At 43.5% G+C, this 27,903-nt stretch overlaps 1 protein-coding gene across 4 annotated transcripts in view; it reads left to right on the top strand.

The window, feature by feature from the left end:
- THSD7A (thrombospondin type 1 domain containing 7A) overlaps positions 1-27,903 on the top strand; it is a 266,321-nt gene that overhangs the window by 222,775 nt on the left and 15,643 nt on the right. For all 4 annotated transcript variants that reach the window (XM_077936976.1, XM_077936978.1, XM_028749885.2 and 1 more), the window contains 6 exons: positions 6,032-6,210; positions 13,660-13,793; positions 17,526-17,679; positions 18,117-18,258; positions 19,036-19,151; positions 24,035-24,152. In XM_077936976.1, the coding sequence (XP_077793102.1) occupies positions 6,032-6,210; positions 13,660-13,793; positions 17,526-17,679; positions 18,117-18,258; positions 19,036-19,151; positions 24,035-24,152 (843 nt within the window). The remainder of the gene's footprint in view (positions 1-6,031; positions 6,211-13,659; positions 13,794-17,525; positions 17,680-18,116; positions 18,259-19,035; positions 19,152-24,034; positions 24,153-27,903) is intronic.

The following is a 27,903-nucleotide window of genomic DNA, read 5'->3' as shown; positions in this document are numbered from 1 at the left end:
GGAGCTATCCTGTTGCTTCCTAATAGTATAGGAAAAAGTATTTCCTGTATAGGGAGAAAGTACAAAGCTATAGATATATCCCAAGGACTGCAAAGAACATATGTTTGCTATCAGTATCAGGTTTTTAATCATTTAGTTTAAATGTATGAATCTACTTGGTGTAATATTTAATGTGCTATAAAAAGCTAATGTTTAATGCAAATTATATAGTCCCCTGCAATTCGTATATTTAATTGCCCAAAGCCATGTTGGTCCATTAGAACTGCAACATAACCATAAATATCTTGACTAGGATTAACTAACAATCACAAAACAGTTACTTTAATTATTTTGGTGGGTGCATGTTTTCCTCTTTTGAACATTTGCAGTCTAACATAGTCCTGTGCATGTTTACTTAGAAGTTGGTTCAGTAGTACTTACTCATGGGTAGGTGTGTTTAGGATTCCAGGCCTACTTTTTAAAGAGATACATGGTTGACTTCTGTATTGGTCATAGAGAAACACAGCATCTGACTTCTCTTCTGAGTTTGCTCACAATGGGAAGAGTGGTGTTTCTGCTGGTGTGGAAAAATACTGGGTTGCCTGGACTATCTTGTGGTGATGTGTTGACAATATTTGCTTTTCTCGTGTCTACCAAGATAGACAACTTTGTGCACTAACCTGATAACAGAATAGTAACATAGTATGACTAAAGCAGCAAATATGTTGATTTAGCAATAAACAAGCTAAACAGAAGCTGATGGAAAAGAGAAATCCAATGATAGGCATTACCTAACTAGAGAAGTGAAAATGAAGCAGTCCAGGTGGTGGGACAGCTGGATCTTTCTGTTCCTAACCAAAGTGAGCTATAAGAGGTTTTAAAGCAGAGGTTGGACGGTCATCTGTCACGGATGCTTTAGTTGAGATTCCTGATTTGCAGGGGGTTGGAGTAGATGACTCTTGAGGTCTCTTCCAAATCTACAATTCTATTTTTCTGTTACTCTTACCTAAGACTCTTTGTTATAAGAGCTGCAGGTCACTGCAAACATATTTGAGGCCATTTTGTGGAGATGGAGTGGAGAAACGGCAGCTTTCCAGATGGTGTTGTATTCCAGTTCTCATAACCCTGACCACGGACCACGTTGATGGGATGGGAGTTAAGGTTTTACAGCATCTGGTGGACTGCAGGTTCCCCACTCTTGGCTGTGTATTGTGTGTGCCGATGCCTCGTGCATCAAAGTAGTTTTGAATGGTGCCGGAATCAGCCAACGCAGATGAGTCCCAGGAAGCCCCCGACATATGCCAAAAAACCAGCTTCCAGAGAGTATGTGGCTTTTGTCTTCAGTCCCGTCTAACTTTTCCATGGGCAGGATGCCCATAGACTTGTTGCAATGCACCCCTGAAGCTTGTTCAGTTGCGCTTACATAAGCAATCTGTTAATATAGTGATGGGCATACTGCCGTTAGATAGTTTGGAATAAAAGACCACAAGTACTAAATATTGGATGCATTAGACTGCGATTTTAAATCATTTAAATTACGAATGTAATAGCATGTGTTCCTTTTTTTGAAAAACATCTTTAAAATACAGCTCATATGATACCAGCTTGCTGTAGTCCTTGCTCACTTACTCTCTTGCATTGGATATTTGTCTGTTCTAAATGCTTCTGAAAGCACTGGCTAAGCATGTATCTTGTTTTTCTATACTGCCTCCCTAACTGCTTCTCAAATTTCATTTTGCATTAGGTGATTTGTTTATTACCATTACAGCATGTCTGCTGCTGCAGTCTCTGTCTCCCATACGGCGCTAGTGATACAGGGATGTTTGTGTTGTTGCAAGTTTGGGGGTTTCCATTGTTGAAAGAGCCAGGCAAGTTTATTGGCGAGTTAATGACCCCTAAGTGTGGGTCCTTAGTATAAGAAATGAAGCTGCTCTGTGCCAGAGGGCAAATTGGGTGGTAGTGAGAAGACAGTGGTCAGAGTTGGGTGTGAGAACTGGGCTAGAATCAGGCTGCTGGCAGCAGCCAGAGAATGAGAGCCATGCTTGGATCCAAGGTTGTACGGCTATGAGAAAAGGAAGACCTTTTGGGCTGTTAATGCTGTGAGCCCCTCCATCATAGGCTCAGGTTGTACATATGTGTAAATAAGTCATATAAAGGCAGCACAGTCTCTGCTGTCCCTCATTCTGAGGAAACTCAACTCTGGGTGAGCTCCTTGCAACCCCTGGAATCTTGCATCGCTCAGAGATTGAGGTGGTGTACAACCGTATTATGGGTAAGCATTCCCTACCCTGGCATCAGCCATCAACACAGGGCATTTTGTTGCTGTTGTTGTTTAGTCATCTTAGTCGTGTTCGACTCTCTTTGACCCCATGAACCAGAGCATGCTTTGGAAACTCTCACTTTCTTCTCAAAGCTTCTCCTTTTTATGTCCCTGGAGTTTTCTTGGCAAAATACTGGAGGGGATTGCCAGTTCCTTCTCCAGGTGGATCACATTTAGTCTAAACTTTCGGCTATGACCTGTCCGTCTTGGGTGGCCCTGCACGGCATAGCTCATAGCTTCTTGGAGCTATTCAAGCCCCTTTGCCACGACAAGGCAGTGAGCCATGCAGGGGAGCACAGGGCATAGGCATTAGCAATCAGATTTAAGCCATGTGGGGGTGTCTGGTTAACTCAGGGCCTGCTCAAACATTATCACATTGGCATGTATCGTATATCCACATATTCTTTCCTATAGTAATATTCAAGTGGTAGTCACAAGAAGCTTGGTACCAAATGTGAGACACCCACACCTTCTTCCATGCATTTAATAAATGACTAAGTGAAGTGGCTCATCTTACAAGGATGTTGTAAGGATCACAGAATGCACTGAACCCTTGAAAAATATACCAGCCTCCCCTAACCTGGTGGCCTCCAGATGTTTGGAGCTGCAACTTGGAAGGTTACTGTATGAGGGAGATGAGCAGTTACCTGTCAGAAATTCGGAAGAGATCATTGCTGAAATAATCCCCGGGGTGATGAATCTCTGAGTGAAGTGCACCAACTGCGAAAGCATTTCCTCTGAGGCCAGTTTCCTCAGCACGCAATCCTTTCAGCGGTGAAGGAGCAGCTCTACTTGCTGACAAAAAGATCCTTGGAGAATTGGCTAGAGGTAGCCAGGGGAGGAGGAGAACTGGGCTCAGAGGTCTATTTTCCCATCTTAAGGTTCCAGGATGAGCGTAATCTGGTGAACCGGGTTCGCTTCCCCGCTCCTCCACATACAGCTGCTGGGTGACCTTGAGCTAGTCACACTTCTTTGAAGTCTCTCAACCTCACTCACCTCACAGAGTATTTATTGTGGGGGAGGAAGGGAAAAGAGAATGTTAACTCCTTTGGGTAGTGATAAAGCGGGATATCAAATCCAAACTCCTCCTCTTCTTCTCAAACTCCCAGTCCTACTTTGAGGAGCACCGATCCTTTACTGCCAAGGACATTCCAGATTCGGGGGGGGGGGGGGTGCACAAAGGGAGGGGGATTGATGCAAGGGGTTGTTTCTATCCCTCCCCATTATTTTTCTGCAAGGGCCATGGGCCTGCTGTGCTCTTCAGTTTAACACAATGGATGCCTGCATGTAGCCATACCTCTACACTAATGCAAGAAACAAATGGGGTCTGCTATAAAATGCTGCAGTGTGGAGCGCTCCTATATTAGTGTTCCAGTCAACTAGCCATGCCCTCCCCCAGGTTACTCCATTCCATTCCATTCCATTCCACAATAGTAAGTCAGCATTCTGTAGCCCCTGAGCTTAGTTCTAATTTGGCCTTTTTTGCGGTATGCTTCTCCCTTAGGGGGTTGTTGCACTCCTTTGTGGTTTTTGTTCCATAAATATCAGCCCTCATACCCAAACCTCAGAAACAGAAAGGGGGGGGGAGGGAAATGATAATGAGATTTTGCTATACTGGTGACCAGCTAACAGCAGTGTAGTTTGTTCAGGATCCTGCAGCTCTCCAGCGACGCCAATATTAACAGAGCATAGGATTGTATTGCTACAGAAGCAAGCGGATATAACAGTACAAAAATAACTGAATGGTAAAAAAAGAGTAACCAGACATGATTGTATGTGTGTTATAGTCACCTTGAGTGCTTTGTTTTCAAGGTCAATGGTTTGCATGTAACGTTTGCTTCCAGAGCAGGTAGAAATCCCTAAATAAATGAATATATTGTCTCTTAAAAACAGTGAAATTTAGTTCTGTAGCCAGATGCTCACAAATGAGTTTTGAAACCCTTTCCTTGTGTTTAAGAATACTTGTGTGTTTTTTTGCCAGTCACATTCCTTTTTATTGCAGTCCCCTTGTTTTATATTCTAGAACTAAAATGGGTGAGCTGCCAAGCTATTTCCTAATGACCTGTCTTAATTTGAGGTGGGGAGCCTGTTGAAGACTGGGAGCTTAAATGGACTCTTACGTCACATTAGTTTGTGACGCCTGGAGGGGGGGAGGTGCCAAAGAAAGTCTTAGCATATTGACAGGCTGAAGTTGTGCAGGCCTTTGACCATAAGCACAAGTACTTTAAAGTACAAGTTGCACCTATAAAATATTGCAGCCTATCCTCCCTCATTGAGAGGAATGTTCCAGCCAGCCAGTCTTTCCTAAGACAATCCAGGATGTTCAAGATGCTCTATCTCTCCCACCTTACGCCCAATTTCCCCCTTTTTATTTTCAAGCTGATACTTAGCATTCCCTGATTGCTGAGCACTCTCAGTCCTCATAGGGCTGTTGTGGAGAGGGGTGTGTGTACCCCCCCTCTTTTGTATTTTTGAAACCTCAGGCTTCCCATTTGCATGCTGATCACTCCCTCTGGTTCCTCGGTAGCACCACTTCGCCTCCATTTCTGTCGGCCACCACCACCTGTGTTCGCAATTAGTGGGAGTGATGTCGCATATTTTATACACCCGAATAATGCAAAGTGTACTTTTGCATCAAAGTCTTCTGGCAGCGGGGGGGGGTGGAATGGGGGGGTGAGCAGAGAGTTCTAAGGCCTGTGGCAATAGACCCTTGTTTAGCCTAATCGAACTACTATCACCTTTAAACCCATCAACACTTGGAGAAAGCATCTGTGTTTCCTTGGGAGCATTTACAAGTGAGGGCAGATGGCTGTTAATCTGCAGATCATTGATGTGGCAGATCACACACTCTCCTCCCCTCTTAGACCCGATAGATAAAATGTTAAGTTCACTGGTTTCAAGAGGATCAGGCGCCTTTGGTCTGGCTGGTATGCAAACATATGTTGCAGCCACCGCGAGATATTCCTTGCTTCAGCTGTGGAAGGGGTGCGCTGACAAACTGACTCACGAGACACCTTTCATTCAATATACCTCTGTGGAGTGTGACAGTGATGTAATGAGAGACAGGGCAGCGTCAGTTACATTCCAGCTGTCAAAAAGTCAGAGAACGGCAGATACCAGATGAACATGAATCCTAATAAGACACCACAGCAGGCACTCAGATATTACCCCAGCGCTGTCTCTGGGTGCGTGTATCTGCTTCTTAGTTGAATTTTAATATCGTCCTAATGACGAAGAAATTTCTGCGCTTGCAGACTCCTGCCAAGTCAGAGTTTGAATCCTGAAAGCACACACTGTAGGTTGATGGGAGGGAGGGCTTCATATACATGCCTGTCTCTCCAAGCGCTAGAATGTGGGGGGTCACCCAATGAAATTATGGGCAGTCGGTTCAGGGAGGACAAAACATGGTACCTCTTTTCATTTATGTAGTGATGACCACTAGTTTAGAGGGCTTTAATGGGGATTAGACAAATCTGTGGAAGAGAGAGGGTATCAGTGTCTATTAGCCAGCGAAACTGAACCTCTGTGTTCGTCAGTGATGTGCCCTCGGATACCAGCTGCTGGGAGGCAGCTGCAAGAGAAGGTAATTGCCTCTATCGCAGGCTCATGGGCTTCTTGGAAGAATCTGGCTAGCAACTGTGGGGAGCAGGATGCTGGCCTCATTTGGCTTTTGGTCTGCTCCAGCAAGGCTCTTATGTCCTGGCGTTGTGCTGTTGTTTTGTCTCCGCTCAGGGTACATCGAGGAAGCTTGCATCATCCCCTGCCCCTCCGACTGCAAGCTCAGCGAGTGGTCCAACTGGTCTCGCTGCAGTAAATCCTGTGGCAGTGGGGTGAAAGTCAGGTCCAAATGGCTCCGGGAGAAGCCCTACAATGGCGGAAGGCCTTGCCCCAAGTTGGATCATGTCAATCAGGTAATTCTCAGCACATTGCCATCCGCCATTCTTTTACATTTCAAAACTGAGTTGTTCTCTCTCCTGAATGCATCACTGAAGAGAAGGCTATCAAAATACATAGAGCATCCTCCAATGGTTTTTTTAATTCACTTAGTCTAAGTTGTCTTCCCTCACTTTGATGCTTTTTATGTATTTGGAGTCAGTTCAATGCCTGCTCACTCTTTTCTTTCCTTCTTAGCATGTGGGATCCTTGTTGGTTAATACTAGGACAGCAGCCTTTAATCATTCAGTTTTAGACTAATTAGTTAATTAAGGGACACGGGTGGCGCTGTGGGTAAAACCTCAGCGCCTAGGACTTGCCGATCGCATGGTCAGCGGTTCGAATCCCCGCAGCGGGGTGCGCTCCCGTCGTTCGGTCCCAGCGCCTGCCAACCTAGCAGTTCGAAAGCACCCCTAAGTGCAAGTAGATAAATAGGGACCGCTTACTAGCGGGAAGGTAAACGGCGTTCCGTGTGCTGTGCTGGCTCGCCAGATGCAGCTTGTCACGCTGGCCACGTGACCCGGAAGTGTCTGCGGACAGCGCTGGCTCCCGGCCTATAGAGTGAGATGAGCGCACAATCCTAGAGTCAGACACGACTGGCCCGAACGGGCAGGGGTACCTTTACCTTTAATTAACAGTGTTTTTAATGGACTAAAAAGAGACCCTAAACAATCAAAAACACTCAAGTTTTTACACGCAACCTCCATCTCCACTGAGCGATGCGAGAGACTTCAAGGACCCTGGCCACTCACCCAGGGCTTGTGTTTCCTTCTGGGAATAAGGCACAGTGGAGACTGTGGTGTCTTTATTATATATGGTTTATTTACACATATATACAACCAGGCCTTTTCCCCCAGCCAGAACTCAGTTCCAGCACCTCTCAGGTGGGTGCCATTGCCATTATAAGACAACAGTAGAGATGTTCATGGTGAGTTGTGGCACCTCTTTTTCTGGAGAAATAATAATAATAAAATAATAATAATTTTATTTATACCCCGCCCTTCCCAGCCAAGACCCGGCTCAGGGCGTCTAACACCGGGTATAAAAACAATTGATTAAAATACAACTTAAAAAATAGCACTGTATATACCACCTGGACCTAGATGAAGAGATTTCAGAGCATCCACATCCCAAGAGGGCCTGGCTTCCTTCACAAGAAGAGCAAAAAGCCATGTTCTGTGTCTCTTACGTTCCAGCCTGTCACAGCTAGCCCACATCATGTTCTGCCCCTGCTTCTCTGCTTCCCAAACCACTTGCAGAACTGACACTTCCCCCCTGTTGGCTTACGTCATCCACTTTGAAATCCTAACCCTTTTGGTCTCTGCCCACCAACACACAGCTGGAGGAGGGTCTCCCCTCTTTGTCTGGCAGTCTTTTCTCTCTCTTGATAGGTTCCCTGATGGGCATCACCCATCTTTGTCTCCTCTGTGCCTTACACTCAGTCCTGTCAGGCTGGCCTGACTCGTTAGCTTAAGCTGCATCTAGCAGCCTTTGGCACAGTTTAATCAAACCTTGATTACTGTAATTCAGTAAAATTTAGTAAAAGTTATTTACTAAATCCAAGAATTATGGATGCCTTGCGCCCACAAAACTGGCACCCCAACATATAATGATATTTAAAATACCATAAATCAGTATGTACAGGCTAAAAGCTTCCCTGTTGGATAGCAAGGCCGAACTTACACCCTAATAACTGTTAATATATTCTATTGTTGTACTGCGCATTTAGGTCTATGGGCCAGAATAAAGCTCACTCTGTGTGTGTGTGTGTGTGTGTGTGTGTGTGTGTGTGTGTAAATAGTTATAACAGCTGAAGATAGCAGGCACCATCTTAAAAGAGGCATCACTTTCTCACTCTCGCAATAAAGGAATTTTAAGATGGGTTTTTGTCCTGCGACATATGGGCCATGTAAAAAACAAAGCGTCCCTCTCCCACTCCCAGCAACATTATTGTTTTAACAATATGCAGATTTAATTATTTAATGGAATAAAACTCAACTACCAACTCAGGTTTCTTTAATTGGCGACAGCCCTAATTCATAATGGTTCATTGGTATTCTAGGGGAATGTTCTTTTATATGTTTGACCAGACCAAGAGGGGAGCGATGGGGAGGGCTTTGTGTGTAAGCGTGACGGAGATCATAGTCATATGCAGGAGAATCTTAATGTTGATGCTGAACCATCAATGGATGTTTAATAAGCTCTAGATGTGCATGGCCTCTGCTCTTGGTTTCATGACAAACTGAACGGAAGGAAAAAAAGAAAAAGGGTTTTGTGCATCTTCTCAGACTTGATTAATGTCCACCTTGAGTTTTGATTTAATCTGCATTTCCCCCCAGCAAATGAAACAGCCCAAGTTTTCATTTCCATAAATTCCCCTGTAGTGGGGAGCTAGGAAGAAGATGCAAAAGTGGGGTGGGGGGTGGGGATGTTGGCGGTTCTCATCTAAATAAGATGTGCATTTACTGGATGCCATTGTGTTGACATTTTGCAGGCACAGAAGGAAATGGCCTGCTGATTTGATTTTCCACTTAAGAGGATGTAATTAGTTCTAGTTTAGAACATAATAAGTGTTAAACTAAAGCTAATAAACCAAGTTTGTAATCCAATTTAACACCAAACAAAAGTAGGCATGAAGGCTAGGTTGTGCGAGTGAGGTATTCATAGCGGGGTAAAAACATTTTAATAGGAGGGGCTGATACCAAATCTTCTGCTTTCAGACTAATTCACAGTACTTAGAAACATGCTTTCTAGATAACAAAAATAGTAAATGGTTAGATATCTGTGGTCTAAAGATAGTGAGAGGTTTATTTCTACAACGATGCTGCCCTCTAATGGTGGCTAGTGTCATAACGTCCTTGGCTTTTTGTTAGAAGGCTTTATCCAGATCTGCCCAAGTCTAGTGCTAATCTTCAAGTGTTTCTCTTCTTTATGTGCTTTCTCCTTCTAAAATTGAAGTCTTGCCCTTTTAAATTTTTGAACTGAATTTGCCCTGTTGCACACACAAACCCATCTATTGGTACCGTTTACTGAAACTTGATAGGCTTTTCCCGCGATGGTTCCATGGACTGGGAAACGGTTATGGGTTGCTTCCCCCCATCCCCTCCAACCTAAAGAAAGTGCCAGATAAAATTAACAAAGTTTCTAGATGAGCAGCTGTAATGCATAGCTACAAATCCACCAGTAATAATAAAGAAAATGACAGGGCAGGGCAGAAAAAGAACAGCGCAAAGCAGCTTTGTAAATTAACCCATAAAAATTACTAGCTTATTTGGGGTTTGGTAGAGGAGAGACAGCAGCCCACTGCATTTCTGTACAGCAAAGGAAAATTCTCTAATGTGGCAGCCAACTTAATTTCCATGCTAAGTAAAGAAGAAGGCGCTCCTCTGCCAGCCTGCTCATTGCTCATTCACCTGCATACATTTTTATATTCTTGCTTACATGGGACGTGGGTGGCGCCATGGTCTAAAGCACTGAGACTCTTGAGCTCGCTGATCGTAAGATCAGGCGTACAAATCTGCATGACAGGGTGAGCTCCTGTCACTTTGTCCCAGCTCCTGCCAACCTAGTAGTTCAAAAGCATAGCATACCAGTGCAAATAAATAAATAGGTACCGCTGCGGTGGGAATGTAAAACGGCATTTCCATGCACTCTGGCTTCTGTCATCATGTTCCATTGCACCAGAAGTGGTTTAGTCATGCTGGCCACATGGACCCAGAAAGCTGCCTGTGGACAAATGCCGGCTCCCTTGGCCTGAAAGTGGAGATGAGCGCCGCACCCCGTAGTTGCCTTTGACTGGACTTAACCATCCGGGGTCCTTTACCTATACTTGCCTACATGCAAACACTTGTGATAGCTTGTGGCTATCAGGCAAATGCTGAAATACAAAGCAGCTCTGGACCAATGACACAAATGTTGGTCCTTCTAATGAGGCAGGATGTTTTGCATGAAGAAGAAAAAAATGTGTGTGCAGGAAGGGGTACTCGCAATTGATCACAAACTGCAGTGTTCCGATGCAGTGGGCCCTGAATGTATTGTATCCTTGTGTAGTTTTCTCAGTAGATCCCTGGCAGGGGGTAAGGAACTGCTGGTCTGGATGCAATAGATGCCACAGCAGCAGTAAAAACAATGCAATTGCATACAGTCTGGAACACAATTCCAAATGGGATGTTCTAAAGAGCCGAAAGCTTAGCCTTAGAGGATACATCTTTTAATATTAAATACACTTCACTCTAAATCTGTAAGTGTGGAAATCCCACACATGCAGCCTGTGTCAGTGGCCAGACAGCTGCTTGAGGCTGTGTAATTAATCTGCACCTTATCTCCAGCTTAAAGGAAATCAAGAAGCTAAATACAAGTCTGTGTTTGCAATGAAAGCAGCACATGGAAAGCATTATAACATAAAATACTGAAACATAAAGGTAAGGTTCCGTAGATGGAGTAGGTCAAGAGAAGAGTTTAAATTAATTTATTCATTGGGCATTCTGTTATATTGTTGCTGGATTTTTCCTCTTAAATGTTTGTTAGGCACCTCAGGCAATAAAGGGTTAGAGAATGGACTAAGGCTGCAATCCTAACCCCATTTACCTGGGAGGAAGCCCCATTGAATTCAATAAGGAAGCCCCATTGAATTCAATCAGATATTCTTCTTCTGAGTAGACACAGTTAGAATTGCACTGTAACTTAGGTAACTGAAATCAAGTAAAAACTGTAAGTTCCTAAATTACAAAAGCAAAAGAATGACTTCTTAGTTTTTCTCTTAGATACTGTAAATGAAACAAACACAAAGAAATTCCGCAGCTTCAGGAGAATTGTTTAATGACCAAAGAAGTCTCCGTCTCAAATGTGTATCTAGCCACACAAGGCTCTTAATCAGAGGCCTGTATAGCCGATACAGTGGACACCAGTAAAAATAACCCCGTCCCTCCACTAAGAAGTACATAAAATAAACAAATTCCACAGACTATAAGATGTTGAAGAGGCACCAATAATGTTTCAAAGAAGCATTGCTTATTCATCACAGATAACATACAGTGGATGAATAGTACACCAACTAAAGGTAGAGTCTTATCATTCCTGGAAGGGTGACTGAGAAGCCTTAGGATGTGGCGAAAGAGTTGGACCGCTAGCAGAGAGGGAAGCCTGTCATCAGGGGCTCCCTGGTGGGCTGCTGGAAAGAAACCTCCACTTCCAGTGGTATTCCCCAGGTGGTTGAGACCAAAAGAAGACCTTTCAGCGATGTGTCCTGGAGGCCATGTATTTACCAGATTGTAAATGATCAATGCCATCAATGGACAGAGAATAATAATTTAATAACGTGCTACAAACAGGGTGGATTTAGGGGGGCACAACCAGTTTGGTCACACTAGGTGTGGAGCTGCAGGGGGTGTTGCAACTAAGAAGTAGACTGGAAGGCAAAAGGCGGGGTGCCAAATTTGGGTGTTGCACAGGACGCCACATTGAAATTTAAGATCCCAAGGTCTGCCACTGCAGTCAGAGCTCAGCCATTCTGCAGAAGCTCATCTCTAGGCAGCAGCTTCAAAGAAGTGCTTTCCAGCAATGTGAGAGCATAGAGGCAGAAACCTGCTTAGAGCAGACCTGTTGAAAACGGTGGGGTTAACTTAAGTCTCATTGATTTCCATGGATCTGCTCTAAGTATGGGCTCACCCCCTGCGTTTTGCAAGGGTTGCCGCTTTTTAGGTTGACAAGCTTCATGCTTTGAAGCAGCATTACTATTTCCGATTATCCATTTTGCTTCCTAACTATTGTTTTTATTTACCTTTGCTTGTTCCCTTGCGTTCATGGCCAACACCTGCCCCAGGCTCAGGTAAGAGTCTGTGAAACAGATGCACTGCCTTCAAGCATGCTTCAAGATAAAATCCCCTAATATGTGCCTTGTTTGCCTCCTCTGGGTGTAACTTTTCCTTAAGACTGTACATATGCTACCTGTCATGTGTTTATGTATACAACTGCAACTGGCTTCATCAACAGTGGAAGAGGGGAGAAAATGGTGATGGACACAGAAAGCTGAATGAAAAACAGGTTATAGCTGTATTAAAACAGCCATTCCAAGGGCTGATACATAGGCGGAAATGACTGATAAGGAACCCAGGGGATACTGTGAGAGAAGAGGAAGCAGGGACAAGATGTTCAACCCTCTGTAGCCAACTAAGAGTTGAAGAATGACTCTGTCAGTAGGAAACCTGTTCTGCCTACATAGGCTTCTTGTGTGTTTTAGAACCCTGGCAAATTAGGGTTTTAAAACATGCAAGGAGCCTACAGAATTTGGCTGTGCTGGCATGGCATAAGGCCAACCAAGGGGTGGATGATGATGGTGAGGAATCCTATGAAGAAGTCCAGTGGAGGTGGAAGTCTTGTCTTGGTACACCTCTTCAGTCCCAGCACACTGCTTCCATCTCATTCTCTCCCATTCTTTCCTGCCACACCAAGGACAGTCACTTTAGTTCAGGAGTGTGTTTTCCGACATGATAAAGCACAGAGAAGCATATGCTAACGGAATATCAAGTGTCTCATATTTCATATTCAGATAAGGGGCCAAAATGCTATGCAAGCCTAAAAGGTTATCACTCCTAAGGCATATTAGGTTCTTCAGACACCCATAGCTACATTTGGCAATGGGGTGGGCCAGAGTCTCTGGAGTCGGGAAACAGTGTCAACAGCTGCCAGGCTCAGTCAAGAACTAAGATTTCGTTTAAGAAAGACTGACCCGAGGTAAGTCCTTGGGATGTCAGTCTCTGAGCCCAACACAAATGAGTCTGGGAGGCAAAATGCAGGGCAGAGGAACAAGTAAACATCTAACAGGCGGGACTGTGAGCTGACAACAACCAAGGGGAAGTACAGGAGCTAGAAGCATAGCAAGGCCTTGCCAAAAATCTGTGATTTTTGTCCTGTAGAAACACTTGGGAGCAAGGCCCATTTTACTCAAAGGGGCTCCCAAGTAGAATTGCATGGGGGTGCATGGCACGATAGGCTCCTATAGATGTTTGGCAAATAAGGTGCACAAAAAGTGAGACAGGTGCTGCTGAGGATCAAAGACTGATGTGATAATAGGGTAGGAAGGCAATTTCAGGAAGAGGAGTTGAAGAGCAATTGCCCTGAAATTCCTCTCACCTGACCTTGTGCAGCAGCTGCTCAAAAAGAGAGACGAAAGCCTCACGATTGTGTGTCTCAAGGGGGCAGAGTGAGTGAAGACAGGCCTTGCTGAAAGGCTAATTTTATATACTCTTGCTTGTCAGTGCTGACTGCAAATGCATGCCTGCTAATTTCCACAGCAAATGATTCCCCCCCCCACACTTTAATTGAAAGTACTGTTTTCCGATAAATAAAGCTTAAGATATTTCTGATTCCAGTTGTTAAGTTGCACACTTGCACATAAAGCAAGTTCATGTTTTGTGTGTGCATTTCAGGTATATGAGGTAGTCCCGTGCCACAGCGACTGCAGCCAGTACATTGGGGTCACTGAGCCCTGGAGCGTGTGCAAAGTGACAAACGTGGACTTAAAGGAGAATTGTGGAGAAGGTGTGCAAACTAGGAAAGTAAGGTGAGCAAAACATGGGCACTGTCACTTCCAAGTGAGGAGTAAGAGAGCTTTCACCCTTAAAGACACATTTTGTTTGGAATAATAGTTTCTAACAGAAAAAGTCTCTAATACCAAATCTTGGAACAATCCATCCATCCCAGGAATGGTTTTGAAAACATGATTCCTAATTTAATTTCCAGTGCACATGGCTTTAGTGTGCTGAAAGTCATAAAAAGATTTTGAATATAGAAGTCAGAACTCCCTAGATAGCATGGACTGTTGCTTGCTGACAGCCTGAAGCTCTTTTGCTCCACCCAATTTTTGTGTATGTGTCAAATAGTTCATGTTGATGTTCACCCCTGCACCACACACCCTTTCAGGTATGTGCCATACTAATAACTGTGTCCCCTTCCCTATTCTATGCCCATCTCTCTGTAGATTGACATTGTAGATGCCACTGACAAAGATGCCCTTTGTTCTCTGGGGTTCCAGTCTCAGGCACTGCCTAATATTTAATTGCATAGTATAGTATAGTATAGTATAGTATAGTATAGTATAGTATAGTATAGTATAGTATAGTATAGTATAGCAAAGGTCATAACAATGTTAGTCTCACTTTTTTTTCTTTATTCAAAACAAAAATATTTATTTTAGATTTTTAGATGCCATTGTATAATCATGAAAGGGGTGGGAAAGTTTCGTTTCTCTGGAAACTTGGCAAGCCAAGGTACAACAACTCAAGTGAATGACACTAGCGATGTTGCTGACAAATTGAAACCCAATTTATACAAATTTAATTTAATTAGTCCTAATTTTTAAACCTGAGTGCTAAAAATTTGTTGCTGCCCTTTAGTTCTCATATTTTTATGATTGTTTGAATCACTGTTTTCTTTTTATGTACTACGGTACAGTATTTCAAAAAGTAAGCTTTTGATCCATTGTTAATGATCAAAATGCCAAAAACTACACTACCAAACATGGGTTGCCATATGTCCGGATTGTTCCAGACATTTCAGCGATTTTTGCCTAGAAGCTGTTTAAGGGAGCTGAATACTGGCTATGTCCGGAAAATTCCAGATGTATGGCAACCCTAACGTAAACTGCCCTGGGAATTTATTTATTGAAAGACAGTATAAAAACTAGTGTGCAGAAGGAAAGCAGATCTCTTACTTGGCTTTCCTTCTGGCTTTACCCATTCCTTCTTGGCACAAAAAGTTACCATAGTTTCCAGTGGAGTTTACTTCCACTTGGCTTAGCGTGGGCGGTTTGGGGAGGGGGGCGTTGCTGTGTTTTCGTTCCTGTTTCATGCACAGTTTCAGAGCTTTTAAGCGTGCCTTTGGAATCATGGTGGCTCAGTATGATAGGTGTCCAATTATGATCTGGTATGACAAGAGACTCAATGACAAGCGCCCTAATGAGCGCTTTATTGTTGGGAACATTTGCTGTGAAGTGCCAAATGTTCATTTTCATCTGCCACAGGTATATTATTCTGCTGTCAAGTTTCACAAGGTTATGTTCAAAACAGAGGCTCACTTTGAAGCTACGAAAGATTTATTTGGGGAATGCCATTTTCCTAGCTTTCAAATTTCCGCAAGAAGAAATTGGCAATAGTAACTATGATAGATGCTCCTTTTCCTACTGATAATTTGTTCTCCCTATAGCCCTGCTCTACCCCATGTTCAAGCAGGAAGTATAGTAACCTAGAAAGATAATAGATCTTGTCTGTACCATCAAAGCCAAATGTGGGGCGGGGGGGGGGGGGAGTCTATTATTCATTCCAAATATTGAAATCTCAGCCCAGTAGAATTAAAATCCAGAAACACCTTCGCTTCCTGAATGTTAAATGCTAAATTTCATCAAGTCATTTTGTGCAGCCAAGCCCTGTGTTCACAGTTTGACCACCTCATTGTAAAGATGCTCTGATTTGAATCTTGACAGCTTGAAATGATGGGCTAAACAGCAGTTGAAAGAGTTGCCAATATTGGCATGTGAGTACAGCCAAGATTTGAAGGCAGTTCAGTATACTGCCCCTTCTGGTGTGAGACTCAAACTTAGTCATAATTCAGATGTGTATTTGCACATTGCATTACTTCCCCTTCCCCACCCCAGAAATTTTGGTTTATTTCACCAAGCTGAATTTAAGAAAACTGGATGATGATCCTTGATGTAGAAATAACTCCTAGATATAATTAATATAATTACTACTGGTCAGTGCTCCCCCCCCCCCGAAAAATAGGTGCTGGTACTCACCATGAGGACGCGGGTGGCGCTGTGGGTAAAACCTCAGTGCCTAGGACTTGCCGATCGTAAGGTCGGCAGTTCGAATCCCGGCGGTGGGGTGAGCTCCCGTCGTTCAGTCCCGGCTCCTGCCAACCTAGCAGTTCGAAAGCACCCTTAGGTGCAAGTAGATAAATAGGGACTGCTTAATAGCGGGAAGGTAACGCCGTTTCCATGTGCGGCGCTGGTGCTGGCTCGCCAGACGCAGCTTCGTCACGCTGGCCACGTGACCCGGAAGTGTCTTCAGACAGCGCCGGCTCCCGGCCTCTTGAGCGAGATGAGCACGCAACCCCAGAGTCGGTCATGACTGGCTTCGGGCAGGGGTACCTTTACCTTTACTCACCATGAAGTTGTTACAGTAAGTAACAAAACAAACAAACAAACAAACAAACAAACAAACAGGTGCCAGTACTGGATACCCTTGAGGACCTCCTAGAGGGGGGAGCACTGCTACTAGTATTCACAGTGGCAGGAAAACATAAGTAACAGGCTATGCAGGATGAAATCTGAAACAGGGCCTTAACCACCTAATCTGGTGTTGGTGTCAGGGTTTATTTAGCCATAGGCTATATGAAGTGCTAATAACTGGTGAGCATATAAAGGAACTAGTGAAGTATAGTAATTAGCAAAGCAATCTTAACCCTCAGATAAGCTGGCTCAAATAAGGTTCAAATTGCTTTAAAGAAGGAAGACCTGTGGATGAAGAGAACCAAGGCTACCTTTGCATGGATGCTGCAGGATCCAGGGTCACTCCATAGCTTATCCCTGACAGCAAGTAACCTAAATATGGGCAGCTGCATTTGTGCACATTTACCCAGTCCTACCCTTAGCTAGTGTGATGTCCTCCAGAGGTTCCTGGGCGACATTTCCCATCAGCCCCAGCCAGCAAGGCCTGTGGCCAGGGATTATTGGAGCTGTAGTCCCAAAGCTTGAGAGTCCCATGGACTGCAAGAAGATCAAACCTCTCCATTCTTAAGGAAATCAGCCCTGAGTGCTCACTGGAAGGACAGATCGTGAAGCTGAGGCTCCAATACTTTGGCCACCTCATGAGAAGAGAAGACTCCCTGGAAAAGACCCTGATGTTGGGAAAGATGGAGGGCACAAGGAGAAGGGGATGACAGAGGACGAGATGGTTGGACAGTGTTCTCGAAGCTACTAACATGACCCTGACCAAACTGCAGGAGGCAGTGGAAGACAGGAGTGCCTGGCGTGCTTGGGTCCATGGGGTCACGAAGAGTTGGACACGACTAAACAACAACAACAACAAAGTCCCAAACCATCTGGTGGGCACTATGTTGGCTACCACTGCCCTAGATTGGAGCAGGACCCCTGCATGTTTCTCTTAATCTGCAAAGTCCTGTGTCTATTGGCTTTCTTCTATAACGTATACATAAAAATCAATGTGACTGTACCTTGGCAGCCTATTCAAAAATAATAATCTACATGTATATTTAGGCATGGGCTTTGTTTTTCCAGATGCATGCAGAACACAATGGATGGTCCTTCGGACACAGTTGAAGACTACCTGTGTGACCAAGAAGAGATGCCCATTGGTGCTAGAAAGTGCACATTGCCATGCCCGGAGGATTGTGTCATGTCTGAGTGGGGCCAGTGGTCTCGGTGTTCCTTGGTAAGGCATATGCTACTGAAGAGAGAGAGAGAGAGAGAAAAGAAAGCTGGCATTTAAGCATTTTGGAATTTTCTTGCTCAGTGCCTCTCTGGCTGTCTTTTGTCAGCTGGTAAATATGTTTTTATCCCATAAGTTTCCCCCTGCAAAGCTTGGTCTCTGGAGGTCACTTCTTTTTATACCCGTGGTTGCTTTTGAGTGGATTTTTAATGTTGTGTTTTTTCCATGTTGTTCATTTTAAGTATTGTTAATTGTTTCACCCTGCCTGTATGTTTTTTATTTGTATTCTGATTCGAAATCGCCGTAAGCCACCCGGAGTGGTGCTTGGGAAATAGAACGATGGCCTATTTTTTAAAAAAACCTAACATATAAAATAAAACAAAGTTCCGCCAGCATATTACGTGTATCAGAGTAAAAGGATGTGTCCTTTCCTTTCTCAGCCATGTAATGGAAGCAGTGTGAGGGAACGAACAGCGGAAGTCGTGAGGCAACCTCAAGGAGGAAAGCCCTGCCCTGCTGCCATGGAGACAGAACCCTGCAGCCTGAACAAAAACTGCTACCACTATGATTACAATGTGACAGGTACTGGTCTTAGTTAAGATGACAAGTAGGAACTGCAACAAGATGTTGCAGTGTGGAGTGTTCCTCTTCAGGGTTCCAGCCAGCCAGCAGCTACATTCCATTCCATTGTCTCCCCCACCCGCTCCAATACTCAGCTAGCATTCTGCGACTACTGAGCATGCTCAGTCCTCATTAGGCTGTGAGGTTCTTCCAAGCCCTTCCCGTTGTGCATGGATGGTGCCATTTTGTTGGCGCAAGTTCCAGTTTTCAGGCACTAACTGTGTTTGCTATTAGTATATGATGCAAGCTTTTTTGTTTTCTTTGAATTGCTGATTTTTTCGATCCAGAAACATCATTTGCACTGAAATCCTATGCATGCTCACAAGACCAGTAAAAGCCACATCTAGAGGATTGCAATTTTCCTCTGCAATCTTTTGCACGCCTACTTGGGAATAAGCCTCATTGAACTCAATGGGACACCCAGTAAGCATGCACTGGATTCCACTGGGCTGTTGTTGGCTGCAGTTTCCTAGTAGGCTGTACAAGAGGCCTGCTGCTGGTTACTGGAATTTGGAAAATGGAATTGAATGAAACATTAGTGGGAGGTGACATTTTAGCAGTAACAGGCTGTGCAGCGATGCCAGTGTTGCGAGGCTGGTTCTGCCTCTTTGTTCTGCTGCACAGGCCACTACTGCATTTTACTGTATCCTAGTTCACTCTGGTGTAGTGAGAAATGCATTTTCTTTCTCAATGGCTTCCTCCTCTATTCAACCCACCCTACCCCCTTGTTACCTCTAGACTGGAGCACCTGCCAGCTAAGTGAGAAAGCCGTCTGTGGTAACGGGATCAAAACAAGGATGCTTGATTGTGTTCGCAGCGATGGCAAGTCGGTTGACCTGAAGTACTGTGAAAAGGTGGGTGGGTGTTTCTTTTCCTCTTCCTTTTTCTGGTCCTGTAAATAATCCCCATCATCTCAAAGTGCTTTCATTCAGACATGGAGTCGACTGGCACAGAGCTGCATGGAGCTACACTCTGGCAGATGCTTCTCAGTGTTATTCGAGGACTGTTAAGTACCCCTGAAAAGAGCCTGTGCCATAATCAGTGGTTTTGTCGCTTAATTTCCTGTTTGCATAAGTGTGTGACCACAAAGGTATGCTGCTTTTTTTTTTTAGCTCCTGAAAGTAATGGTTTGGGAACAATAAGCAATCAAGGTGAATAAGTATCATAAATCTTAATCAGGATGGTAATCACCATTTTAATTTGAAGTGGTTCCTTTGTAGTGCTTTGGACATCTGCCAACATCATTTTCGTTCAGGATGTCCTTTCTTTTTCTTCGTTTCTTCTTGTATCTAGGGTTAGTGCCAGCTTTTCAGAATCAGGTTTGTAAGTCAAGGAACCTCTTCAATAATATTGGGGAAGCCTGGGGCATTAACAAATGAGCATGGCTCGTACATAAGGCTGCTTGAAAAATTAACCCTCACCTAGGAAACGGTTAAACTGGGGTGGGGAACCTGTGACCTCCCAGATGTTGCTAGATTCCAGCTGCCATTATTCCTGATCATTGTCCATGCTGGCTGGGGCTGATGGGAGCTGGCATCTAACAACATCTGCAAGGCCACAAGTTCTCCATCTCTCCTCCATGTAACGGTTTCACATGCCTATTCAACGCCTTCTCTGTACAGATGACGCTGTAGTTTTGAATCATGGTTGGTTTTGCATCCCACAAGCTTGTCAGTGGATAACAAGAAAATCTAGTAATCCCAGAATGTTCCTGCAGTTAGGCACAACTAAACAGCCATAGGTGGGTGAACAAAAAATCAGAACGGATGCACATTATGATCACTAAAACGCAGGAATAAGTCAAGACAGGCCCCAGAAAGGAACAATGTGCTTACTCTCAAATAAAGAATGTGAATTGGCTCCATTTAGGTCCTGTGTGAAGCAGAGTTTGGCAGATGGTGTCTTAAGACTCCAGAATCTGTAGTTTTATGAACAGCACAGCAGCAACATTTTAATACATCTCCAAGTCTATCAAAATAGCACTAGGTTGACTTTCAGTCACTATAAATAGGACAGCAAAAGCTCTAAAGTTTGTTATGGTCAAAGTGAGATTTGCACTCACTATCTCAACTTATTCAGTGCTGATATATTGTAAATCTATTGAATCTACTAGTTTGGGGAAAGTAAATGCTTCCTTCTTTATGAAAGATATACTTGCACATAAACCACTTTACTCTTATGCACATTGCAAATGTGGTTGGGTCTATTTGCATTTTAAAGTATTAGGTGCAGCGGGGAAAGTTCCTTTGGATGTTTGCCAGTATTTCCTATTGAAGTTAATGAGAGCTGTGTGTTTGTGTGTGCCTGTACATATGTCTCACGACAAAACCTGGCTCTCTTGTATTATTTTATATTGCTTACCTAATGAGACATGATATGAAGTGTGTCTCTTGACATGGACATTAGAGAAGCATGAATACCTTTCCCGAAACAATAAGCTAGGGCGGATTTAATTCAGCAGGAAGTCAGAAGAGTCTTTACACCTGTTCATGTGGGGCTGAATATCCCCTTCTAAACTGCCTCCCCCTTCAAACTTCCATATATGATCAATATTTTAATGTCCTACTTTCTCTGCTTCCACATTCCTTCTTTGCTGCATCCATTTTTCTGTCCTGCCTATACTGTATGGCAAGCAAGGGACATAGACCGATCTGTTTCATTTATAACTGGTGTTGGCTGCCTTAAGGCCTCAGGTTAGAGCAGGATATAAGGTTATAATAAATGAATAAGTTACAGGTAATGGTTGTGCAGAATGTGACTTTCCCCAACATCCACCTTACCACTGGCGGTAGGCCTGAGAGCCCCACCATCTCCACCATGGCCCGCTACTCAAGGACCCCAGCCAGTGCCTAGCAGAACTGAACCCTGCCTCCTGAACCATCAGCTGACATTACCCAGTGGCACCAACTGATTGACAGGAGGAGGTGGCCTCACAGACAAAACTGTAGCCCCCTGGTGGGCTAAGATTGGACTGTGGGTCAGAGGTGCCCTATCCCTGTAGCAGAACAAACGTCAAATAAAATGTACCGTAGTTGATATATCTGCTTGATAAAATCTCAAGAGAACGATCAGGTACATGAATCTCAATGGGTCTACTCTGAGTAAAACCTGACTACTACCCCCTCTAGATTTTTTTAGGATTAAAAAACCCTAGATCCTGCCTAGGTACCCATGTTCACTGCAATATATACTCTTGTGTATAAACTGTCATTGTCTTAATGCATCCTTGATTATCTCAGAAAGTCTCCACCAATCTGCTAAGTAAGCTACTCCAACATCCTTATTGCTGCCAGGCTTAATTAATCCCCCCCCAGCATATTTTCAGTGTGTATTGTTGCTTATCACAAAATCTCAAAGAACAGCCGGAACACTAGTAGATCTCTGCTGGGTTCCAAAATTAACACATCACAAAACTTTCCTTGGCAGTTCCTTGAGGTTTTTGAAATTCAAATTATTTAAATTCAGGACAGACTCCATGCTGTTCAAATACCCAGAAGCTTATTGTTGCTCATTTACCTACATTAACAAATCAGAGGAGTTTAAACTAAGCTTTCTCTCTGCCATTCTGTGCCTTTCTTACAAACAGGCTATCAGCAGGTAAGCTTCGCTTTTTAAAAAAGTAACCCACCTGAGATGCAATTCCTGCTGAGTTTAGGCAGAGATATCTTGTTAAATCCCTGACATTTACACAGATCTTAGGGTAGACTATCATCTTTCACATTATGAAGTGACTTTTTTTTGGCAATCTCCCTTAGGTAGAGAACTGCGTCCTGTGAATGATTGCACTAACACTGAAAACATTCAGAAATCAGTGAGAGAACATTTCAGTCTACCAAGGCATTCTTCTGTTGACTTGGAGATTGCCATACTGGAGACTAGCATGAACCTACTGCATAGGAGCTTAACAAGAAGTTCGCTTCTATACATTTGGGCTTAAATGGAGACAATGGTTTGGAAGTGTTAATTAGTATACCAAAATCACCTAATACACATTATTGTCCACCATACAAACAAACAAATCTGTGTACATAAAAATGAGGATTTCAGGCATCTGTGTCTAGTGTTAAAGGGTGAGGTTGTGTGACAGTTGGACTTATGTGCTTTGCCCTCCTCCTCTAGTTCACCCTAGGAATTCAGAAATCTTTGCTTCTGTTTTGGTTTTTTGGTTGGTTGTTTTTTTTACTAACCACAGCATATTGTTGCATCCAAACCTACTATGGTTAGTTTTAACTGGTTTACTAAAGTGTTTGCATTAAACCATGGTTTATGATGACTTTCTTTAGTAAATCATAGTTAAGATTAGGGTTTGAACATAACACTAAACCGAGGCCGATCAGAAACATAAGTGGGAACTTCTGATCCCTTCATGGCCACTCCGGAAGAGAGAGGAGGAGGGGAGTGTGCAGTCCTGAAGCGCACAGAGCTCATAGCACTAACCCATATTTTAGCATTGCATGTGAAGACAGCCTGCAACCTGGCACCTGGTTTTCAACATGCGGGCTTTGGGAGGAAGGAGTAACATTCAGTCATGTGAGCTCTCGCCCACAATTGAGAAAAAACAACTGCTGGCTGTAAGAAGTGGGCCTTGATTTTAGACTTGGGAATGCACATCAGTTTATTCTCTGTCTTTCTTATACTTTGTTCTATTGCTGTTTAGGGGGCTATGTCTACAGCCACCTCAGACCTTCTGCTTAATAGCCAAGTGCTAGGAATGAATGCTGGCTTTCTGCAAGTTCAGGGTTTAAGCTGAGTAAGGTTTGGGAATTTGTTTAGCATTAGCACATTCGTCTGAAAATCTGGCTCAGTCAGATTTCCCAGAATCATGTATGTTGGTGATGGAAAAGCATTTCTGCACATTTACACGTGATGTCCACACAATACAGGTTGGCTGTGGAAACACTAGCATAGCACAAATATTTCTTAGGGCAATTGCAGTGTGTAGAGCTGTCTGTGTGTATAGAGTTTGAAGCTACTGTTGTAGCTTTCCTATTTTAGAGATTTCAGAAGCGAAATAACAAGTGATGCCATTTGCAGAACAGAAGAGAGGTCTCCAGCCTCATTTGTGGTTGTTAATGATGCTGCAACTGTTCAGCTCAGAATGTGCAGGCGCACGTCTTATACTGATGGGTAGATGGATGTTAAATGCCTATATTATAGCTGCACAATGTAGCTGATAGCTTCTAACAGCTGTGCTAAATTTCAGACATTATACCACTTAAAATGATGTTCCTTCACTGATCCTCAATTCTGGATATTGAGACAGTAGCAAAATTATGTTTAAGGTGTTGTTTGCAGGGACATTTCTAGGTCCTTAAGACTTTTGGACGCAGCTCAGTGACACAAATTTGCATAAAACCTGTGTGTACTAGTTTCTTCTATGTATAGTTGAATATGTAGGCCCAGGAGAGGGGAAGCCATCATGTACTAGTCAAAAAAGGAGGGGAAGGGCAGGAGATCAGGGGCCCAGTGGAAAAGACCCCCTGACAACCCACTTGTCTGTCTATATCTTATTCAATGATTTGGAACATGTTTAAGTTCTTATATGAATTGCTGCAATTCTGAACAAGCATTTACTGACTAATACATTTATGCAGTTGATTTCTCTCTTTTGTCTGCATAATTATTAACTTCTATTCAAAGGAGTGGTCACCTTCAATTCAGCTGTTATCCAGTGGCATGAACATCTTGCATGTTGACTTATTGATAGTAGAATCATTCTTTTTTTATTTTTTATTAGCTTGGCTTGGAAAAGACCTGGCACATGAATACATCTTGTGTGGTAGAATGCCCTGTGAACTGCCAGCTGTCAGACTGGTCTCCGTGGTCTGAGTGCTCTCAGGCTTGTGGCCTAGCCGGTAAGTTTGGGAGATTCTCTTTGATGCTTAAAACATGTCTTAAAACATGAGCCTCCAGCTCATACCAGCCACTGAGAAACAGAAGGGGAAATTGCTTGGATAAAAAGATTTGTAGGGTTAGGGAGGTTTGCTTTGCCTGCCTGCAAGCTTCCCTTATGCCACACTTGTGCTAAGAGGATCAGGATTGTCAAAATCCATTTCTGACTTAGATAATGGAAATGAGAGATGGCAAAACTCTGCATGAAACTATTGCAGGGGACTATATTTGTGACTGGCAGATCAGAAACAATTTTAGGCCCTGAGAAGCACCCAAAGGTGTTGGGCTGCTTTCCTACAAATTCAGTTAGCATCAATAGATTGTTATAAATGCATCTCTTTTCAGGTTGTAGATTCCAGAAAATCAAGGAATGTATTGACATAAACACAAATATGTGTAAGGCAAGAAACCTTAGTAGGTGATTCAAATGTTACAGAGTTTCCTGTAGAACCTGGTTTAACAAACCAAGAGCCTGCCTGTACTCTTTCCATGTAGCTATTTTCCTTCCTAGAGCAAATTCCTCCTCCTCACTTAAGCTGTTGGTTGGCACCATCCTTAATCATGGTTAACAGTAACCAGGGTTACATTTAACCAGGATCTGAAACTAGTTCAAAATGGTTGAAACTCTGCAACGATGAAAGCATACAGCCAGTGGCAACCACAACATGGTAGACATTGGCCACATGTGGACAATCATATCTTGCCCATCCTAATTTGAACAACCCTCTTGCGTGGCATACTTTTGTTCTGTTTCTCGCTTCATGAAAGCAGGGGAAACAAGCAGGAATCTGCAGTAAACTACAGTGGTACCTTGGTTTGCAACCGCTTTGGATTACAACTATTTTGGATTACAACCGCGTCAAACCTGGAAGTGCGTGTCCCTTTTTTTGGATTACAACCCATTTTTTTTTTTATTACAACCCATTTTTGGGGGAGGCCCCATTGGCGAAAGCGTGCCTTAGGTTACAACCTGTTTTGGTTTACAACTGGACCTCCGGAGCAGATTATGGTTGTAAACCAAGGTACCACTGTATTATCTCCAAACTGGGAAATGATGGTTAATGGCTTCCTTGCAAGCCAGGATGTTAAGCCATGGTTTAAATTTGGCTTAATGTTCTGGCTTGCCTGGAAGCCATTAACCATAGTCTCCAAATCTAGGCATAACAGGAAACTATAGTTGACTGCATTTTCCTGGCTTGTCGCTCAACTCGTGTGAAGTCACTCCATGTAGGGGAATGAGGCTTGTTCATATCTTTGCTTTCCAGGTCAAGGTATGATAGTCTAAATCACAGAATCATAGCATTGTGGAGTTGGGCCCACGAGGGTCATCTAGTCCAACCCCCCTGCAATGCAGGAATCTTTTGCCCAACATGGGGCTCGACCCATGGCCGAGATTAAGTGTCTCGTGCTCTACTGACTAAGCTATCCGTTGTTCATCAATATATACTTGGGGTCACTTATATGACATTTTCATCCCTCACCACATGCATAAGATACAGTGGTACCTCTGGTTACGTACTTAATTCGTTCCGGAGGTCTGTTCTTAACCTGAAACTGTTCTTAACCTGAAGCACCACTTTAGCTAATGGGGCCTCCCGCTGCCGCCACGCGATTTTTGTTCTCATCCTGAAGCAAAGTCCTTAACCCGAGGTACTATTTCTGGGTTAGCGGAGTCTGTAACCTGAAGCGTAATCCGAGGTACCACTGTAGTCACTTCTTTTGTGCTACCGTGTTGGGAAGGGCATCACACCACAACACTGCCTGCACTAACTGCATTCATGGCTAGAGGCATTTGACTTATTCAGCATCTCAGCAGGAGGCAGAGGATTATAGCTAGCTTCTAATATAGCTCTGCTGCCACTCAGTGGACTCTCAAGGGAAGCATGTATAAAATTCCATTCCTCTGGGGACGGAATGTAACCCAAGTAGTCTTACAGCTGCACAAGAGGCAACAGGTATTATTATTATTTTAAAATAATGATTCTAATCGTTCTCTTTTTATAACACTATTATGCCTTTTAACTAGGGGCTCATCCAGGCTTCCTTCTGTATTGCGTTTCTAGGCATAGGCCTGGGCTTTGTGCTCGAGTGGTTTGCTTGCTTGCTTGCTTGTTTGTCCCAACGCTTTCCCTGGGGAAACCCATGTTTCACTGCTGAATTGGAGCAAATGGCAACCGGGTTTTCCACAGACTGCTGCTTTGCTTCATTTCAGAGGTAAAATTTAGGTTTTCCAGGGGACAACACCACTACCACAACAACAAAGCAACCCCCCCCCCCAAAACCCTGTTCAGACATGGAGCTTTAAAGTGCAGACCTGTACCTAGAAAGTACGGTGTGAATGGAAGTCCTAGTATGTCTACTTCTAGTGTCAAATACCACAGTGCATTTTGGTTCAGATGAAACAAGATGCTCAAATAAGGCTTTATTGCTATCACTGGTCAATGAACCTTTTAGTGCTACTACAAGTCACACACACTCTTGCACACTCGTCCTTGTGCTAGTGCTGTAGTGACATCTGTCTCCGTAATGAAATGTAATACCTTAGGAAGAAAGGAACAGCATCAACCCAGAGGATCACAAAAGGGACGAAGGAATGTAAGTCCTTGGAAGTAGAGCCTGGGTCCTCCAGCACGCCTGAGTAGCATCTCTGCCTTAGCTGGCCTGAAGATTAATGGCTGCTAAATCCACACTGCTTTAATTTTCTTTTAAGTCTTGTTGAAATATCCTGTCTTCTTTGAAAATTCTCGGTTCATAATAATGTCTGGGAAGACAAAGAGGATAAACAAACCTCCCTCTGCTTTCTAAGTATTTTTTCTCTTGTGAGACTAGTAGACGTCTATGTTTATTGGGGGGGGGGGAGTATCAAAGAATTTATAAACTAAACAAATATCTAAACCAAAGAAAGATAATGTGGATGAATCACCTTTATTAAATGCTCCTAGGTTTGGAACTTTTGACTTTGGAAGGAAGATGCCACTGATTCCCCCTTAAAACATTCTGTGTGTCTGTGTTGTAAACAAAGTTTGTCATCATCAGGCACAGGTTGCAAACTCTTTAAGCCCTTAATACTTACCCCAAATTTATTTACTTTATTTATTAGAATAAGAGCTGCAAACAACTTAACAAAAGAGTGTACATAATAAAATCCCTAGAGGGATCAGATCCAATCATGAAATGGGACTTGATTTAGCTCATAGCAAGTGAACTTATTTGCTGTTTTCTTTGGGCATGGCACCACTTCTTCAAAACCAGTTCTGAGAAAACTGGGACGAGGTGCAATTCCTATAATTATAATAGTACCAGAACAAGTTTTTCTGCTAGACAATTCAATACATGCAATTCACAACCCAATGCTAGATAAGTTTTTACAATTCTTCTGAGGTCAGTGACAATTACTTCCTATTTAATACGCATATTAATTATCATCATGAGATCCACCCTCATGCAGCAGCTGATTTTCTGTCCCATCTTCCCCCTAGCAGTCCTGCAAGCTCCTAGAAAAGGCACCTCCAAGGGTTGGAAGACCCTTCTGAATGAAGTGGGCCATGACAACCCCATACATAGAAAATGATTCCATGCATTTTTCTGTGCCTTCCTCCTTTCTGCTTAGCCCCTTGTGTCACAGGCTACCCCAACTTATAAGGAGCATTTTATGGGTGGCTTCTAGGGTTGTTGGGGTGAGGATAGGAAGGCAGAGCCAACTTTGGCCTACGC

This window comes from Podarcis muralis, chromosome 12 (assembly GCF_964188315.1).
Source record: "Podarcis muralis chromosome 12, rPodMur119.hap1.1, whole genome shotgun sequence".
In the NCBI taxonomy this organism is placed as follows: domain Eukaryota; kingdom Metazoa; phylum Chordata; class Lepidosauria; order Squamata; family Lacertidae; genus Podarcis; species Podarcis muralis.
Note: the sequence above shows the minus strand (reverse complement) of the source record. Positions and strands in the feature narration are given on the sequence as shown.